We start from the raw sequence: 21188 nt of genomic DNA, 5'->3' as shown, positions 1-21188 counted from the left end.
ATGACTTGGTTTATTATATTATTACTATGAAATATTTTATTTTCAATGAAATTATCTTTAAAATGATTTTTGCTTGATCCTGTAAGGTAGTGATGCTTGCTTACTGAGCTGTGTAGCTCACTCTTCTTTTTTTTTCTTTTAGACAAGTAAGGAAGCTAGAAGTAGGGAATGATCCAATCTTGGGGGCCCGTGTTATCAAGCTTGGAGACTTTTAGTAGTAGATTTATAATAATTAATTGATTAAAATATTTTAGACTTGTAGTTGATGATTTATAGATTTTGAGATTTTGGAATGAGGACATTTGTATTTTAAAGATTTAGAAGCTCTAGCATGGATGTGTTTTGCTCTAGACTTGGGGCATGACATAAAGTGGTATCAAAGCAAAGATTTTAATGTATTGAGCTCAATATAGGATGAGCGTAGATGGGACGGACATTAAGTACTTTAGGATAGACCAGCATTTTTTACCTCGAATAGATGGTTTATTTGATCAGCTGCAAAGAGCACTAGTCTTCTCTAAGATTGATCTTCGATCCTATAATCACAATTTGAATATTTACAGTAGAGGACATACCTAAGATTACGTTTTGAATGCGTTACGGGCCTTATCAATTGTTGATGATACCATTTGGGTATATACCAGCAACTTTTATGGATCCGATGAATAGGGTGTTCCAACCTTTTAATCAAATTGTGGTGGTGATCATTGATGATATTTTAGTATATGTCAAGAGTAAAGTGAGCATAACCTAATAAGTTATAGCGAGCTTAAGTTTATTAAGTTTATAATTCCTAGGGGTTGACTTAGGATGTGTTTATAAGGCTTATACAATATTAAACTTTTTGATTAGGATAACGAAGTCTAGCCTTAGGCTGAGTCTTATCAGAGTTACATAATTAATATATATGAGAATGCATGTTGTGTTAATAAGTAAATTATATTATGCAATATTTATGTATCCATTAGTTTTTCGAGTAATTTGACACCTAGACATGATAATCGGTGTAGACTATTGCAAATTCATGTTCATTAAGAAGAAAATTTTTAAGCTGGGGACTAAGAACGAGTTCCATAGCACCAGAAAATCCAATAAAAAATGATGAATTAGATTTGAAATTTGGATGAGTTGGAAGAGTTGAGATGTTTCACTCGAAGATTTCTAAATAAGGAAAAAAACTTCTTGATTGATGATTCTGGATCTTCTACGTAGAAGTAGACTGATCTTTTTATTTCCTAATTATTTAGTGAATTTATAAGTAGATAAACCTTTCGAAGAAGAATTTTAAGAAAAAGAAAAGAATTTGGAACACTGTAGATACAGGTATTTTCCCAGTTGGTGGAGATGACTATATTGTGAGTATGCAAATCATGCAACATACTAAAGCTTCTAATAAATTTAAGCAACCATATTTTGAGTCGGATTTTTGGATACCTCTTATGTTATTGAAGACTGATGGGTATGTCAAATTAAAAACCAAACTTTAGGTCTATGAGTCGATTAAGGATCTCTTTCTATCATTAATGAAACCACCAGTGAAATCTGATACCGAGTAGAGATTGATTTGAGTGGCTTACATGAGTTTAACAGAGTAAGGAGAAGACTTCTACTTCGAAGAAGATAATCAGAGGCAAGTTGATTTGGGATCCTTTTAATTTATTGGAGCATAAAGTTAATTTTTCAAAAAATAAATGGATTTGGAGCTGTCTACTTGAATTGGCAATGGAGTCCAGGATTTACTCAATTTAGAATGATCTAGAGTATGGTAACTAGATCATATAATGGTTTTGAATATGGCAACAACTTTAGGGTTAATTATGATATGATATGCTCGAGGCAAATGAACAACAAGGAGATCCAAAACTTTATTCGGGTTCTATTGCAAATTTTGAAATTTCTGCATCTTTTCATTATCTAGTATGGAGTAGTATTTTAGTTACAAATAATTTAGTAAATCCTCAGAATTTTTGTAGGCATGGATCAGAGTCCCGCGACAAATGCAGTACTTTTGAGTTATTTGGAAGCCGGATAGACACACTACCTTTAATTTAAAAGATGTTACGATGGAAAGCTTGATTTGGTTTTCCCAATTAAAGAAATTTTTATTAATATGGAAAGCAGAAAATTCTTGATTCTTAGGCTAATCTGAATGTTGCTATATCCCCAATAAGTTCTCTTATTGTGATTTGTGCTAAATAAAATAGCAAATTAATAAAAAAGAATTAAAAAATAAAATATCATTTTGAAAAGATAAAATAAACAAAAAGTCCAAACAAATAGAGTAAACTCAAACAAAATAAATATTAAATATGAACCAAAATAAATTGAAGGATGAAAAAGTAAAAAAAGAGAATAGAATAGATAATAGAAAGAGATAATATAAACATAAAAATTACAAAACTAAATTCAACAAGGAAAGTAAATAGAAAATAAAAATATTAAAGCATATCAATAAAAAATATACTTATTGTAACAAAATTCCAAGCACACATCTAAAAGCAGATTACAAATGAGATATTAATTTATTGGATGCATTTAACATAATTTTTTATTAGTTTACTATTTTTCATGAGATTTAAATATGATAAATTGTTTTTCAGTGAAAGTTACATGTGTTTAAAATTACATATAAATTTGTCGAGATTATATTTAATAAAAAATGCTAAAAATCACCCATTTACTCATCACCACTTAGTTCACACCACAGTTGTGGAAACCAATGATTAGTAGGGGTGTCAAACTAACATGGCCAACCATCCGTACATGGCTTACCATGTCATGGCTAATTTTAACACTCTGCTTAATATATCAAATGATATATTATGTTATTTTGAATTAATTGCATTGTAACATATATGACTTTAAGCAAATTATATTAGGTGTAGGATTTATTAGATAGGTTTTAGTCTGATATCATTTATTGATTTTAATATATTGTGAAGGGACTTGATTATCATAAATTGCTATTTTTAAGGATAATTTCTTTTTCCCCATCAGCTAGAAGGTTTTTTCAATGAAAAAAAAACTATTTTTCTTTAATAAATGTATTTGCATGATATGATTCTTAAAATTGACATGATGATAACCTCTTACAATTATTTATATGTTAACCATTCACATAATGTGGGATGATTAATTTCTTATTGCATGGCCCGTACGTGTCATGGAATCTAATTGTTTAAAGATGAAAAGCAAGAGATTGGTAAGCTTGTTTTGGAATTAGATTGGAAGGGACTAACTAAATTTGTTATGGGTGGCCAGCACCTTGGTACATGCAAAGCGTAAAAATAGTATAATAGAAATTCCAATTCAATCCAAGAAGACCTTTTTTCCCGGCAGAAAAAAAGGAAATGTCAGAAGGCTCAGTGGAGATAATGGTACGCAAACTTTCCAGTAAAAAATAAGCACAAAGTTCAATACGAAACATCCATGCAGAAAGGCCCACACACCATATAAATTTAATAGAGAAGGACCAGGATGACCTGCACTTACAATCCATCTTGAGGAATCATTATGGTAGAACTCTTGCATATATGAATGTTGATCCCTACCATCCATCTCAAAACCCCAGGAGGGGGTGTGCAGGCTGAATCTAATATCAAGTAACGTAATCAATATAATGGACTAGAGAAAATCCAGATGATTTTACTTACAGTAGATCCAAACTTGGTCCACGTCAGAAATTTCTACAGGAGGAGATCAGACAGACAGACAGAAATTAATAAAAAGGAAACGAACAAGGCAATTTTGAATCATAGATTAGGTTCTTTCCATCCATCAGAGAAATCCATATAAGACGAGTCAACACTACATAACAGGTAATGAATTCAAATAAAAACAAATATCGTTGTGGTTAGTGCCATCAATCTAGCATTCAGTTTCGGTGTTCATCTTTGATGTGGCATAAAATAATCAAACAATTAATGAGCAACAAATAGTACAATAACACCACAACAATGTAAACCTCCATGATATAATGATTGCTTTATCCATTTTACTGGTAAACTAGCAAGTGGAAAGTGCACTTTAGAGGTAAAAAGTCATCTTTTTTAAAAAAATAAAACATCTATGATACGATCATAATTAACTATTAAAAAGTTCAGATATCAGAAAACTTTACCAAAACATTGAACCTCAATTTTTCTACACAACCCCCCCTCCCCTCCCCACCAACCGAAAGAAGAAGAAGAAGAAAGCAGAATAGCATGACTATGTAATGTTCAAGAAGAAGATTCAGTATAAGCAAAGCAAGATATATATAATCACAAACTTGATATACCGCAAAATAGCAAAGTGCCAGGAAAGCAAGAGACAGAATAGCATGACTATGAAATGCTCGATTGTGCAAGATGGATTCAGTACAAGCAAAGCAAGAAATATATAATCACAAACTTGATATACCATAAAATAGCAAAGTGTCAGGAAAGCAAGAGACAGAATAGCATGACTATGAAATGCTCGAAAGATGGATTCAGTATAAGCAAAGCAAGAAATATATAATCACAAACTTGATACACCAATGATCTGTAACAGAAAAATAAAATGAAATTTCAAACATATATCTAAAACCAAAGTATATGAGATATCAAAACCAAAATAAAATAAACTGAAAATTGGATAATGGACAAACAGATGACTAACAGTTACTAAAATTAAAAAATAAAAAGCAGAAGAAAAAAGAAAACCAAATATGTAAAGGTGAATTTACAAAGGAGCAACAAAAACCTACAAAATAAATGATAAGAAGAAGAAACCATAAGACATATTTAGGGAAAAAAACAAAACCCAAGACATAAATCGAGATGAAACAAAAATACAAAATGGTAATCAAGCATCAATGAATGTATTAAACAAAATAAATGGGAGATCTTGATTCTGAGTCAGGTAGTTGGTAGAAGAGTGCCTATTAAAATGCTCCTGTTTACCCTTTTTTTAAAGTGTAGAGAGCTATAAAAGATTCATCAACAAACCCAAGGAGTTACTCCTTACACAAATTATGTGGATTCCATGAGCTGGGTAACATGCCATAAGATTATGAGATAACATCCATTAACCACACCATTTCTTCTTAATCAATCACATGAATCATAAACTGCGTTCATGTAAAAATTAACCTTGCTGGAATAGTTTTTAGATAAAGTCTCCTTACTAAAACGTAAGGTTGCTTTTAGGAAAAAAATATATATTTCCTTTCAAGATTTATAATATCTTTCTCCTTTTCGACATTAAAAAAATATAGTGCACTAGACATCCTCAATCAAAATATTACATATCAAGACAGCATTTATAATAACGTAAAGCACATAGATACTCATAGGTACCAAAAGTATGATGGACAACCTCATAATCAATCAATGTATAAGATATTAGAAGCACACTTACAATATGCGACAAAGATGTACATAGATTCTGCAACATCGAGATCTATTGGAGCAAATGAAAAGGCAGTTTTACATCCTTCAGTTTCATTAAATCAAACTGTTACTAATACAAGAGAAAGGCAATAAGAGATTCCTATAGCAGCAAATCATCAAAATTCTCTACTGAAGCCCTGACTTGCCATCTGCAGCGAGATATGCATATCAAAGACAAGCATTAAAAAATCATGGATAAATCAAATAATATATATTTAAACATGGACTACCAGCTTCTTAGAGAAAAATAACCAGAATATAATAAAGCACCCGACCCAATAAGAACACTGCTCATCCACAGTCTAGTAATTTGACAAAACCACATTCAAAGTTTCAAAATTCAAACTATCTTAAACAAGGTACGCTGAACCGGTACCAGTAGGTGTACCAGTCGCCTACCGAACCGGTTCGTACCGGAACTGGTCCGGTACGAACCGGTCTTTTTTTTTTTTTGGTTCGCGGACGCGTATGGATTTTTTTTTTTTTTTGCTTCGCTTCCGCGCCAGAGCTTAAATGCAGACCCGTGTGGGGCAGCAACAGGCGATTCCCAGTGCCGAGAATCGCTCCCGTGCAGCGTGCTGGGGAAAACCGCGTGCAGAAATGTGCGGAGCGCATGGGTGCACGGCCCCGCTCCCGCGCGCTCTGCCTGAGGGAGCGCATGGCCCGAAAGGTTTCGGGCCATGTGCGAACCGGCTGGTTCGCACTAGTACGGGCCGATACAAAATCGGTACGCAGCCGATACGCATGTGTACCAATCGGTACTAGCCCGAAAATAGCTGGAACCGGTATCCGGACAGCTGGAACCGGTATCCATACTGTCCGGGTACTGGTTTCAGGCTGAACCGGCCGGTTTGGACCGGTAACCAGCCGGTTCGGCAGACCATGATCCTAAAAGACTAATGTGTACATCAGACAACAAATAAAGACAAAAGAAATCGCAATAAATAACTTTATTCACATACAGGCATAGTGAGGTTTGTGGAGGGATTGCAACATAACTAGACAACAATAATTATAAGGAGATAGCCATTTGAATGTGAATCACAAATCATTACTTCAATTACCACCAGAAATATGAAATCAAACTCAAACAAATAAATACTTCAAATAAGTATCAGCAAACAACACAAAGAAAACAACAAAATATTCAAAATGTTTACACAGTAATAGTAACAAATAATAGCTCTACCGTCCACAACATTACTTACACCTATGTCATTGCAGAACAACACAGCAAATAAATAACCTAATCCAGAAACACATTTTGAACTCTAAATCCGACTCAAACTGAAATAACAAACAGAGTCATGTTCAAAACTCATCCCAATCATCAATGAATAGGGAAGAAAAGATGATCAAAACCCAAAAGTCTTACAAGAAACAAACATCTTTTCAAGAACATCAAAACAAATAATACAATAGGCAGATCAATGAAGAAAATAAGCCCACCTTAATCCCCAAAAGAATATCTGAAAGAGACTACACACATTTCCAACTCTATATTCAAGGGTCACCGAAACACACCGGTCAAGTGATGGCTCAAACATCCTTGACCGGTTCTACTGAAGGGAATCCCACATGAATAGGATCTCAAACAAGTTAAACCTCCCTCCATGATTGTAGAACCACATGACCCTATTCTTCTGGTGTTATTGTTACATTCTTGTTACTATCATTCACACTGTACAAATCTGATATAAATATCAGGGACTGCTATAAACATTTCCAATATAGAGAGAATACATTCAATTTATTCTTCCAATATAGTATCAGAGCACTAAAGTGACTCACATCAAAATGTCCACCAGTGCATCGACTACTGAGGCTAACCCATCTACTATCGCTGCCACCTTCATGACCTCAACCGCATCCTTCTCTGTCCCCTCATCCGCCATGCCGCACCTTATCACGGTCAAGCTAACCTGTGAGAACTACCTCCTATGGAAAGCGCAGCTTGTCCCTTACTTCTATGGACAAGATGTTTTTGGCTTTCTCGATGGCACAATCGTTGCCCCACCACCATACCTACCGGGCACTCCTCCATCAAATGAAAGCGCTACCATTCCTAATCCAGCATACCATCAATGGCGTAAGCAAGATCAAATGATCCTTAGTACGCTGATGGCGACACTTTCCGAAGGTGTCTTTGCCCAAGTGGTAGGCTATGGCACTTCACATGCTGTTTGGAGCGCTCTCGAGCGGAGCTTCGCTGCTCACTCCCGCGCACGAGTCGTACAACTTCGTACGCAATTGGCGAGTCTCAAGAAAGGTAACACCACTGTTACCGAATATTTTTAATCTCTTAAGAAACTGACTGATGAACTCGCCTCTGTCGGGCATTCTATGACGGATGATGATATCCAAAGTTATTTATTGGCGGGACTCAGATCCAATTATGATCCGTTTGTTACATCGATCACTACTCATCTGGACCCTTTGTCTCTTGAAGAAATATATCGTCATCTTCTGACCCATGAATCTAGATGAGCCGCAAATAACTCCCCTACTGCGGCATCTACTATTTTTCTGGCATCGGCAAATATTGCGACTCACAACAATCAACAGTCCCCGGGACGAAACGATGGCACTCGAGGGAACTCGTTCCAAAACCGTGGACGTGGTAGAGGCTTACGTCGCTCTAATGGGGGACGTTACCAGCAACAAACTCCTCGGGCCACATGTCAGATTTGCAACAAATCTGGACATAGTGCACCGATCTGCTATAGAAGGTTTGATCCATCCCTACAGGACTCCAACAATGTACCACAAACTGTTGCATATCATCCCAATTGACAGGCTTTTCTAGCTGCACAACCACAATCTTTTGATGGCGACTGGCATCCCGACACTGGTGCTACCCACTATCTTATTGCTGACATGAACAATCTAAACATTAGGGGCGATGAGTACTCCGGATCAGATCAAATCCAAGTGGGCAACGGAACAGGTTTGCGTAATTCTCAAGTCGGCAATTCCACTGTTTCAAATTCAAAAAATTTATTTCGCCTTAATAATGTCCTTCTTGTCCCTGAAATTTGAAAGAATTTATTATCTGTCCAACGTTTTGCCACTGACAATAATCGCTTTTTTGAATTTCATGGCTCTTACTTTGTCATAAAGGACTACTTGGGGAATATCCTGCACCGTGGCCCTCTGCGTGACGGTCTCTACTCTATGCCTCTTCCGCCAAGGTCCTCTAATGCATGGGCTTGTGTCGGCATCCGTGTCAGCCTATCTGATTAGCATCGTTGCCTTGGGCACGCTTCTTTTCTTGTGGTCAGTCGTCTTCTCTCTACCTCCGGCCTTCCCGTCTCTAACAATAAGCGACCTCTCGTCTGCTCAGGTTGTCAACTAGCGAAGAGTCATTGTCTTTCCCTTTTAAGTTCTCATAATAATTCTGTTGCTCCATTAGATCTAATATACACTGATGTTTAGGGACCCTCCTCAGAACTCTCTGTATATGGCTCTAGATATTATGTCAGATTTGTTGATGATTATTCTAAGTTTATTTGGTTCTTTCCTTTAAAATTGAAATATGATGTTGAATCTATTTTTTATAACTTTTAGAATTTTGTTGAACGTCAATTCTCTACAAAAATTTAAGCTATACAATCTGACTTGGGTGGTGAATATCGTCGCCTAAATACATATTTTAAGTCGTGCGGTATCAATCACCGCCTTGCTTGTCCGCATACCCATCAACAAATGGGATCTGTCGAACGCAGACACCGTCACATAGTCGAGATGGGCCTTGCTTTCCTAGCCCAGGCTTTCCTGCCCCTGAAATACTGAGAGGACGCCTTCTTAACTGTCATCTATGTTATCAATCATCTACCGACTCCTATTTTAAATCACAAATCTCCCTACGAACTTCTTTTTCATAAACGACCGAATTATTCCTTTTTACGTGTTTTTGGGTGTGCATGTTGGCCGTATCGTCATCCCTATAATAAACATAAACTTGAATGTCAATCTAAAACCTGTTTATTTCTTGGATACAACACCCAACATCATGGTTACAAATGCCTTGATCTCCAATCCAGTCGTATGTACATTTCACGGCATGTAATAATATTCAATGAACATTTATTTCCTTAGTGTACTCGGAATCCTTCCTCGTGTACACACACAAATCTTTGTTCTACTATTCTACCCTCTCTGTCTTTGTCACCACAACCTACACCTCATGCTGATTCAAATGTGTAACCCTCTTCTATACCAACACATGGCTATGATTCAACTAATACTCTACCTCCAAGTGTTTCAGCTTTTGTTCCAGCTACTAATACAACCGAGCATAGCATGTCGAGCCCACCTGTCACTACTGCAGCAACCGACATGGGCCTCCATTCAGCCGAGCCCAACATGTCGCATGTACCTAGCCCACCTACTACTGATGCTGCTGTCTCTACTGCACCGCCAGCTCCCTCCAATCTAGTAGCATTTTCTTATCGTCCTATGATCACAAGGGCCAAAAAAGACATCCACAAGCCTAAGGTGCCTACTGATGGTACCATTCGGTACCCCCTTCCGCGGGCTTTACTTGCCTCTACCTCCGCGGATTATTCTGAACCTACATGCTATACTGAGGCTGTCAAAGATCCTAATTGGAGGGCTGCCATGAACTCTAAATTTAATGCTCTGTTGAAAAATGGAACTTGGTCTTTGGTTCCGTCTAATGCCTCCCGCAATGTAGTTGGTTGCAAATGGGTATTCAAAATCAAGCGCAAGGCCGATGGGTTCATCGATTGTTACAAAGCGCGCCTTGTTGCTAAGGAATTTCATCAACAAGAGAGTGTGGATTTTTCAGAAACTTTTAGTCCAGTCATCAAGCCGGCCACTATACGGATGGTTCTATCTCTTGCCGTATCCCTTAATTGGCATATTCGCCAAATTGACATTCAAAATGCTTTTTTACATGGTCATCTATCGGAGGAAGTCTACATGCAACAACCTCCGGAATTCCACCATCCTCAATTCCCAAATCACATTTGCCGGCCACATAAGTCGCTTTATGGGCTCAAACAAGCACCGCGAGCATGGTTCTCTCGCCTAAGTGATTATTTACTTCGGCTTGGCTTTCGCGGTTCTAAAGCCGACACTTCTCTATTCATTCTCAAAAGAAAGTGTGGAGTTCTTTATGTTCTTATTTACGTGGATGACATTATTATTACTGGTTCACGTTCGTCCATGATTACTTCCCTTATCTCTTCTTTACAACGTGTCTTTGCTGTCAAAGACCTTGGGGACTTGAGTTTCTTCTTGGGCATTGAGGTGTTACGACTCCCAACTGGCATGTACCTATCCCAACGGAAGTACATCGGAGATTTGCTTCGTCGATGCAAGATGGACGGAGCCAAGCCATGTTCTTCTCCTATGGCGACTTCATGTTCTTTGTCTGCCCACGGCAGCGATTTATTTTTAGACCCCTCTTTGTACCGCAACATCGTTGGCGGCCTAAAGTACTTGTCTTTTACTCGGCCCGACATCGCCTTCTCCGTCAATTTGGTGTGCCGCGACATGCACTGCCCGCTTCAATCCTATTGGCAAGCTGTTAAGAGGATACTGCGATATCTCAAAGGTGTCTTTCTTTCGGTCTTGTTATCCGCAGATCACCCTCTCTATATTTACAGATATTCACCGATGCCGATTGGGCCGGGGACCTTGATGACCGGCGATCTGTGAGTGCTTATTGCATTTATCTTGGTAATACACTTATCTTCTGGAATTGCAAAAAGCAACCCACAGTTGCACGCAGCTCAACTGAGGCCGAGCACAAGTCATTAGCAAATGGGGCAGCCGAAGTTCACTAGCTCTGCTCTCTCATGGCCGAACTGGGCTTCGTTCAGTTGCCTACTCCTTTGCTATGGTGTGACAATATTGGAGCCACGTATCTCTCCTCCAACCCGGTGTTTCACGCCTGCACCAAGCACGTAGAGATTGATTATCATTTTGTTAGGGAGCGAGTCAACAAAAACCTATTACGAGTTCACCTCATCTTTACTCGTGATCAAATTGCGGATGCTCTTAGCAAACCACTCTCGATGGCTCGCTTCAATCAATTACGGCTCAAACTCACATCGACAAGGTCCCGTTGAGTTTGCGGGGGCGTATTGAAGGGTCACCGAAACACACCGGTCAAGTGATGGCTCAAACATCCTTGACCGGTTCTACCAAAGGGAATCCCACATGAATAGAATCTCAAACAAGTTAAACCTCCCTCCATGATTGTAGAATCGCATGACCCTATTCTTCTGGTGTTATTGTTACATTCTTGTTACTATCATTCACACTGTACAAATCTAATATAAATATCAGGGACTGCTGTAAACATTTTCAATATAGAGAGAATACATTCAATTTATTCTTCCAATACTCTAATCCTTGCAAGACAGTTCACTACCAGCAGAGAAGTTACAATCTCTTTCCAACTCTAATCCTTGCAAGGCAGTTCACTACCAGCTGAGAAGTTACAATCTCTGTAAGATCTCAGTCACCAATTGACATGTAGAATCAAAATAAACCAAATAAATGTAATAAAAATTCTATGAACGGTTATCCCTGTCAACTTTAGATATTATTGCCATGGGAGCAGGAATCAAAAACCATGTTTACCTACGTCTGCTGAAGTCAACATATTATGGTTTCAAAAAACGAAAATAAATGACCAAAATCTTGAAAATTTTTAATAAACTAAACAACCCAAAAACCAAACTACAGATAAGAACCAACCGAAAGCGAACTAGCAATCAAGAACCATCTCTAGAGAGACCGAAATCAAACAAGAAATTAAGAACCATCTCAGTCTAAATCAAGAACCGCCGGTAGAATCCAAGGAAAAGGCAAGAAACTAAGAAATGAATAATCCATATCAAGAATCCAGACAAAAATCAAAACCAATTAGAAAACAAGAACCATCTCTAGAGTCCAAATAACAACAAGACAAAACTAGAAATCAAGAAGCGTGACCAAAATTCAAAGGAAAAGCAAGAAAACAGGAAAGAACCATATCAAGAATCGACAGAAAAGGATTCGAAAGGTGGAACGGGTTGCTTGCCTCTTACTGTCGTTCTCGTCTTCCGCCGGTGGCGGAGGTCGATGGCAGTTTGCTTGCCCCTTGGGGTCGTTCTTGTCCTCTGGCGCTCGGCTCGATCGCCGGATTCTGATTGATCGTCAGGAGAGAAGGGGTTGAGAGTGGGAGGGAGGACGAAAAACACCGTGTGCTCGGCTCGATCGCCGGATTCAGATTGATCGCCGGGAGAGAAGGGGTCGAGAGTGGGAGCGAGGACGAAAAAACGAAGGGGCCGATAGTGAGAGCGTTGGGGCGCTATATATAGGCAACGATACCATCGACGCACTGTAAAAATAAATTTGATTAAAATAATAGAAATAGTAATTAAGTAATTAACAACTGGTGTGACGTCATAAAAGCCGTTACAATGGATTTTGATGCTTCCCCTGGACTTAATTTATCTATGTACTCTTTGTAAGCATGCTCTAATTGCAAAAAGCCATTTACTGCCACACAAAAATAACTTGAAAAAACTCTTGAGATAGCTCTTGCAATTGCTTAATTTTACTGCAGCACAAATTGAGGGAGAATTTTTGTGTGCCTAAGTCTAAATCTAGTAATACAATTTAACCCTCCCATGCCACATTAGACTATATATACTAAATGGATGGATATTTCTATATGGAACTCTCTATTTGCCTGGAGTGGATTCTGGATGGGCAGGCCGATTCTCATGGTTCACAACAAGAAAACCGAACTAAGTGTGGCTGCAGACATTTTATTTATTCTCTTAGGATTTATTCCTTATTCTGTTTGATGCAGTTTTTTTCTAAAGATTTCCAGCAACTTTTTCCTTCTATGGTTCTTTTGATTTGTAGCATTCATTAAATTTGTTTTCTTTAGAGTTGCAGATATCCAATAAGGAACAGCATTACAAAAATAATCTTACCAGGATTAATTTACTCCAATGATAGTTTTTACATTATGAAATTATTTCTTATTTATTGATTAAATCACATATCATGAAATGCTTAGTCTTTAACAAAAGTGTACTAAGCCGCCATCTTAAGAAAAATGAGGTTTTCTTTCCTATCGCTCTCTGAGTTCTCTTGGTATTCTTCTGCTACTCCATTCAGTCCACAGGGATAGCAAAGATGCCAGCCGACCTTTTTAAACCCAACTTTGCTTCGAATCTTTGCCATACTTTCTTCACAAAACTAGCTACAGTTCAGCAGAAGATAGTCCCCAGTTTCTTCATGATGATTGCACAAAAGAACCACTTGAACCCTTCTCATCAAAAAAAAAAAAAAAAGACACCATCCGGCCTTTCTTTGCCAGTACCTCCTTTATTTGAGTCTTGTTTCTAATGGCCAACCATAAGAAAATTTTATACTTCTCCTGGAATAGTTGCCTTCCACAGGGTATTGTAATATGGGCACTTCACCATGATTGAGGAATCTATAGAGAGACTTAACCGTGAATAGCTTTGATTGCTCTATATTCCTACATGGTCCATCATCCTCCCTGCCAATCAATACTATTCTTAGAATCTCCTCAAAGCTCCGTCTACTCTAGCAGTCTGCCACTGCTATTTGAATTGCACTGGGGGCACTTTGTTTCTCACGGGAATATCACAAATCTTGATTTGTGTAATCTTAGCTTGATTATGAACCTTATTAATAGACTCAAGAGAGACAAATTAATGACCAAACCAAAATTCTTTAGTTAGGTTTATTTGAACTTGCACATTGTTTCTGATGCTGCATCTTCGTGTACCTACTTCGCCTCCGTTGCTTCTATTTCTCATTTTTGTGCTTCAGCTTAGTATTACAAATATTCTCCATAAGTACTCCGCAGATGAAAGAACAGAAGATATGTGAAGTGCAATATGAAATCCAAGTCTACTTATCAATAGATTCTCTCTTTTCTATTTCAACTTACATGCAAACCTGTTTTTTAACAGTGTTGAAGAACTAATAAGAAAAAACATGTAACTCTGAGTTAACAAATTATTGGGCTTATCTTTTCAATTTTATTCTTTTGAGCCAATTCTAGAGTCGATATAGTTGTAACAGCCATATAAATGGCTGCCCTCTTCCTTGTGGGCATTTTGCCATTTTTTACGCTTAATGTGGAGACCCTAATGTTGCAGTGAGGGAAAGGGTTTGCACAACCTTGTACACTAATGTGTGTCTTTCTTTGCTCTTTGTTTTTCTCTACTATTTCCTTCACTTCTTCCCTTTTTTTCTAATACTTATTTTTCTTGCTTCTATTTTCCTCTTTCATGTTTGTGCCATCAGGTCCCCACCAAACCTTGGGATTTCTTGTTGCTGTTATAGGCTTAGATCCATAGCATAATGCCAAAGCAAGATTCTGTTTAATGTATCATGAATTCCATCAGCTATTGCCCATGGCATTTCTTTTTGAGAGGTAAAAAAGCAGTAATAACTATTTTAGCTAATCTGAGAGTTGGATGAACAGCAAATTTCATAAAAAGTTGTTGACTTTCAGTGGATCCTGCTCCTCCCCTGCTTAAGACTAAAGTACAAAAGAAAACAATTATCATCTTTGTGCCTCTGCGTCACCAAAGGGATTGCATGGTGAGCAGCAACTTTTCTAAAAATTTTCTTTTGATGCTTAAATTGGTAGCTGCACCGTTCGTTTCATGATCTGAGATTCCACATCGTTCTCTTAGAAAGAAAAAGGAAAAGAGAATGATCCATTCAAATGGTAGCGGTATCCAGCACCATACTGGCACCTTATTCGTATGGTACACTCCCATAGTGACACATGGTACGCTGCAGGAGGTGAGAAAGCAACTGTATCATGTGTCGATGCAGTACCATATCAAGCCTCAGTACTGTACTAATACTTACTAGTATGGTACGATACACCCGGTACCGCGTAGTATAGGTCAGTGCAGTAAATGTTAGGTAGAACTACTGTATATTTCCTCCCTGAGAATGTCCAAAATGGTAGACAGCATAAGGTTCATTTCCAAGCAAGCCTTAAGAAATAAAGAAATGCTCATAGTTAAGTAGGAGAAAGAATCTCTATAGGGCAACTCTAATATTAATGCCAAGGTGGCTATGAGAGGATACTAGGACTATTTCTTGTTGTATCAACATTTTTAAAAAAAAATACCAAATCCTTTTGCCTTTTGAAGTACTAGTTTTGTAGTTTTGTTAAGATTTGGAGCATGGGAAAGTTCTAGTTGGACATACCATCAGTTCATTGATCAAGTTTTGCTAGAACATATCAAATAACTCAATCCATTGCTAGCTTGAATAAACTGGAAATCCATCTTGAAAATATTCCAATAGTATTCAAGAGCCAAGTGTTTGATCCATAATGGAACTATAAGTGCTATTATCTATATATGGAATCTCCATTAGTCACAGCTTCTCCACACCAAGAGTGGACTATAAATATCGTAGGACTATGTCAAATGGTAAAGTCATATCTTTCAGTGGTCATTTTGTCTCTTTAGGCTAGTTGGCACTACAATAAACTTTGTAAGCTTGCTTCCCTCCAAAAGATCACCAAAACACAATTATGCTTTAGAACACAATCATCAAGAAGGCTTATTCTATCTTGTAAATCTTCAACATGGTTAGGTGTCTTGAATTCTCTCAATTAGTTATGTGATCCTCTTGCATAGTTTCACAGGATTTGGTATCTTGAAAGATTCAGATATTAGGATTTTCCCTCTAAAACTATCATAATTCATGGTTTATCCATGCTCTCCAATCACTCCATCAACAATTGACTATTGAGAAACATGATCCCTATGTTGGTCGGTATAACTTTGCTGGTTGGGGATACTCCAAGTGGCTAGAAGAAATATGATCTTCTCAAAGATTTCAATCGGATCTTCGTAAGCAGTAAAATTTTAATTGCATTATTAAGAAGACTATGAGCTTCTAAGGACTAGAAAGCAGGAATAATATGTGAGGTCAAGATAAATACGATTATGAATGCACTCTGTTAAGTATATCTTGGAGCAAAGAGAAGACCAAAATGTTCATATTTTGATGTTTTTCTCTTCTTCAAATAATATGTAACATCCTTCTAAATCTTCTAATTTTTTTATAGAGCTCTATAGTCGATGCGATACTTTTGAACCTACCTAAAGTTTTGGAAGATCTAACTTTACCTGTCTGGTTCCTGTGGACATTATCATGTTCATAGTGATTCAGAAAAGATGCAGTCCTTAAAATATCTAGATGCTGCAGCTGAATGTTTACATCATCCATTGCTATGTTTCATGTTCTGCTTTAACTCTTCATAGGCTGTTCTGAATTATAAATCTGTTTACACTTGAAGTTACATCATTCAGTTCTGGTGAATAAAACATGTAAGTTAGTCTGGATGTAATCTGACACACTCTCTCTGTGAGAAATTTTAATGGATTTTTATTTTAATTTTCAAGCAAAGGAAATTAAATTTGCTTCATTTAGAAAAATCATCATTTTCTCCTTTTTCAGTCTAGAAACTGAATTTGAGGGCCATTTTCTCTCCATTCTACTGCTACTATGTATATAAATTGAACCACATAAAAACCTAAAAGTAGAAGCGGAAAACATTGATGTTGTCAAAAAGATTGAAAAGATTGTGAATTTATTATTTGTGCATTAAATCATGCCATTGTAATTTATAGAATGTTACCTTTTGTTTATCGAAACATTGGAAACATCAATTTTCAGCCAGAAATGACCACAAAGCATCTGTTTTATAAACTTTTTTTTTCTCAATCTGTTAAATCAAATGTTGATCGGAAATGCAAAAGGAGAACTTGGCCATAATTGTTGCTGTATGGTTATTACCTTTGCACTGTTATTTTCCCGTAGGAAGGGCTTCATCATCTCTGACTTAATCACGATGCTTCCTGAACTGTTTGCTGATCAAAGTTATACTTCAGTAGGTTTGTTATAGTCTTCCTTGTAATCGATACAGCTGAATGTATGTCACTTTCAATGTGCTGTTTAATCTTCTAAGGAGGTCATCCAGGTGCTTATCTATCCTCATGTGATGCAGAAAACTCATCAAGACCAGAAAGCTCGAGAAACAGGATCATGGTAAGAGATGAAAGAAACAGTAGGCCTCAAATATATTCTGCTTTCTATTTTGCACCAACTTAAGGAACTTACAAAAGCACAAGCACGGAAGGAGAAAGCATGGTATTGCCTGGGCAAATACGTGAAGCATGCTAAAGCAGCGACTATGGGCTATTAAATGCTTCTTAGGAACAGGTACTTCTCTTGATACAACTGACTATCTCGACTAATTCAGACCTACTAACTGAAATTTAAAATATGGACAGCATAACAGGGATAGGAGCTCACGCAACAGGTCTTTTTTATGGCTATTGAGATGGCTACCAATGTCAAACTCCAGAGATTTCCCGAGCCAGGAGGAAGAGTTCAAACATGGGAAGGTGTTGTATCCACAGGGACTGTAGTTGAGGAGTCCCTTCCTTTTCCTCTTTCGCTCACGCTGTTCTCTGCGAATTTCAAGCTTGCTGAGTGGTAGCTGCTGTCTCTCTCTTTTTGACTCCATTCAGCTGTGTAGTAATCTTCCTCTGTGGCATCTGGTCTCGGGCCAAGGAGCATTCCACCCCACTGTGGGAAATAGATGAGCATGGTCGGAAGGGTGCAGGCCAGGATCATGACACCCATGAGAGCGATCCCTTTTTGTGTCGAGTATCTGGAGCCTGTGAAGAATATAAGCTGAGTTAAGACAGCACCAACATTTCCACCACCTCCTGTCATCCCGGAAATCAATCCCAATGACCTGCAAAACAAGTAGGAATCTGGTGAGATAAGGGTCGCCGCTTCAGAGAATGATCATATGAGCAGAATTTTGAGCAGCCCCGTGAAGTGTTTCTTCTCCAAGGGGACAATATTCAGAGTAATCTTTTGATCAGAGAATTCCATCAATATCTAATACTTGCAAGCGATTTTATGTGCTTCGTTTTGCTTAAATTCTAGAGTATCGATCTATAAGAAGTCCGTGTTTAAGAAATCTAGTTGAAGTTTGATGCATGTCCTCCAGTTCTCATAGGGAACAGCTCACGCGAGGTGATGAACAGAGAAGTAGTTCGAGACCGGAAGATCGAGATGGGAAAGGTGTGGCATACCTTCGGGAGACGAAAGGGACGATGCCGAAGCTGAGTCCGCACGCAGCCTGGACGAACACCGAGAAGAGGAGCATGACGGCGATGGCTGCAGCAAGGTTGTCCATGAGCCCCAGTATGATGCAGAGAACTCCCCCAAAGCTCTGCACCGCCCACAGGCCCCACAGCCTCCCTCTCATTCCAAACCTCTCGGACAGGAGGTCGGAGAACCATCCCCCGCCCGGCCTCGAAAAAATGTTCGCCAGCCCGAAGCTCGCGGCGATCATGCCTGCGCTGCGGAGATTGACATCGAACCTGTCGTAGAAGTACTCGGCAATGATGTTGTCGATGGTCAATTCCACCCCGAAGCAATACCCATATGTCAGTGCCAGGATCCACGCCCTGTAATTGGTGACCGCATGGTGGAAAACCTTGGAGAAGCTGTCCTTGTGCTTGTCCCCGGCTTTTTGGAGCTTCTGGTAATTGCCGTCGGGCAAGTCCTGGCCCAAGGCCACGACCGCGATCCCGGCGGCAGTCTGCATGACCCCCGGGATGAAGAAGGCGATGCGCCACGCGGTGAACTTGGTGCTGCCAATTGCAATATGGATGAGCTCGTAGACGAGGGGCATGATAAGCTGGGTGGCACCTCCGCCGAGGTTCCCCCAGCCGGCGGCGACGCCGTTGGCACTTCCGACCTTGGGAGCTGAGAACATAGAGCTCATCCAGAATTGGCAGGAGACGAAGGAGGCGAGGGAGAAGCCTGTAAAGAAGCGAGCAAGCAAGAACATGGAGGCAGAGTTGATTATGGAGGTGCAATAGACGGCGGGGGTGGTGACGAGGATGAGGGAGGCGGAGGCGAGACGGGGACCGACGAGGTCGCAGGCGGTGCCCATGGCGAGCCGAGCGAAGACGGCGCCGGACACGGAGGCGATTCCGGCATTGCCGATGTCGTTCCGGGTGAGGCCGAGGTTGTCGCGGATCACCGGAAGGAGCGGCGGCGCCGCGAACGTCGACACAAAGCAGCAGAAGAAGGAGAACCAAGAGAGGTGGAAGGCACGCATATGTGGGGCTGCAAAGGAGAATATCCAGAATACCGTGGCCTTGTGCTCCGAGTCGACCGGCACCTTAAAGCGCTTGGTGTCGGAAGCCGCCACCGATTCGATTTGAAGGGATGATGGTTTCTTTTGTTCCTCCATGTCTTCTTTCCTTTCCTTCTAATTCTCCAGTTTTGTTTACAGTGGCGAGAGAGACAGAGCAGGCAAAGATTAAGAAATGAAGTCGAGCGAATTTGAGTCAGGTAGTGAAAAGAAGGGAAGAAACCTGAGAAATTAAGAGAGTACAAGTTCAATGGAAGAGGATCTTTTGGAAAGATAGAAAGGAAGATATGAGTGGGAGCCCCTCTCCTCTACCATCTTTATATATTGCTGCATAGGATGAGGGTTTTAGAGGGGAGTTGTTGGGAGAATTATGAAGTGTCGCGTCCATTAGAGAATTCCTTGTGCGTGATGAGAGGAAGGTAGAAAACAAAGACCAAGTTGAGCAGCGAAGGAAGAGTTTTTTTCTTTTTTCCTCCGATGCTGTGAGCAGAGAGACAGAGAGGGGGTATTGACCTTTTGGATCTCTCCTGGCCCTCGTGAAAGGCCATGGAGGAAGCGAAGGCGATCGTATCAGGTATCATTAAATACAGAGAGGGAGCGAGAGTCTCTGGCCTTGGAATCCTCAGCAGCTCCAGGGCAAGGGGAACGGGCAAGGAAATAAAAGATTGGGTGAGGACCGTGGCTTAAGATAAAAGACCAGATATTATGGGGATATGGAGGAGTTACCGTACACCACAATACAATAACAATATGAATTCCACTAAATTCTTGTGTAAGAAAATTCTATAGTGATAACCAAATAAAATTGGTTAGGATAGACTTTAAGCCATGAAAGAATACCAAACAAAAAGCAGTCGGTTTTCTGAGAAGTATTCTCAAAAAAAAAAAAAAAAAGTTTTCTGAAAAGTGTATCAGCAGTTTGGAAAAGAGGTGGGGTTGCTTATCAATTGGCTTGTCTTAGCGTTTGACCAAGAAAATAGAATATCCCCTTCTCCCTTTTGCCGAATGAATGACAGCCAGCAAAGACGTATATTGAACTTATTGAACCTGGTTATTTAATGTGTACTGTAGTTGTACGAAAGAGATGTTTCCTTGCGACTAAACTGCCCTTCCTTGTTCCATGTAAGGCTTGAGCGATCCGGCATTTGAGAATGGCTCGTGGACATTGATTTTGATGTGCAGTAATTACATCATGGGTGGCTATGAAACCTGCGCATGATAGGCAGCTTGGTGTTGATTCATCATTCATGTGAGATGGGCAAGGTTTCTTCATTAATTCATGTGACATGTAGCTAATTCACATTATGCCGATCAAATGAGCGAGCTTTGATCGGTCTAGAGTATTGGTTTTAGATGTTGGCAACTTATATTTGGGATGTTGGTCAGAACCACCGTTGATGGTCATACAGGTCTTGAATCATGTATGGTGTGGTCATAGTTTCTTCTTCAGCTTATGCAATCTGATATTGAACCACATCATATTGTCAAGTATTTTTTTCATCAATTCATGTAATTTTTGAATCACTAACGCCGTAAATGCCATATTGTTT

General features: G+C 39.1%; 1 protein-coding gene and 1 long non-coding RNA gene across 2 annotated transcripts; both read right to left on the bottom strand.

Annotated features, from left to right (window-relative positions):
• Positions 1-5327: 5327 nt before the first annotated feature.
• LOC148715331 (uncharacterized) lies at positions 5328-12613 on the bottom strand. Its single transcript, XR_015968305.2, has 2 exons — positions 12472-12613; positions 5328-5563 (listed from the first exon to the last, which is right to left on the bottom strand). It is a non-coding gene; the product is annotated as an uncharacterized LOC148715331 (long non-coding RNA).
• Positions 12614-17512: 4899 nt separating this feature from the next.
• LOC103708203 (high-affinity nitrate transporter 2.3) lies at positions 17513-20410 on the bottom strand. Its single transcript, XM_008793026.6, has 2 exons — positions 18566-20410; positions 17513-18219 (listed from the first exon to the last, which is right to left on the bottom strand). The coding sequence occupies exons 1-2, from the start codon at positions 19735-19737 to the stop codon at positions 17850-17852; spliced, it is 1542 nt and encodes a 513-aa protein (XP_008791248.2). The 5' UTR covers positions 19738-20410; the 3' UTR covers positions 17513-17849.
• Positions 20411-21188: the final 778 nt, after the last annotated feature.

The sequence above is a fragment of the Phoenix dactylifera genome, chromosome 1, assembly GCF_051530095.1.
Source record: "Phoenix dactylifera cultivar Ajwa chromosome 1, Ajwa_hap1_PhDact_Kaust_v1.1, whole genome shotgun sequence".
Classification (NCBI taxonomy): Eukaryota; Viridiplantae; Streptophyta; class Magnoliopsida; order Arecales; family Arecaceae; genus Phoenix; species Phoenix dactylifera.
This window is presented reverse-complemented; position numbering and strand designations above follow the sequence as displayed.

Coding starts and splice junctions, on each gene's coding strand:
- LOC103708203 (XM_008793026.6), bottom strand. CDS start 19,737: ATGGAGGAACAAAAGAAACCATCATCCCTTCAAATCGAATCGGTGGCG. Junction 18,220..18,565: donor GTCCCTTTCGTCTCCCGAAG/GTATGCCACACC, acceptor CTTGTTTTGCAG/GTCATTGGGATTGATTTCCG.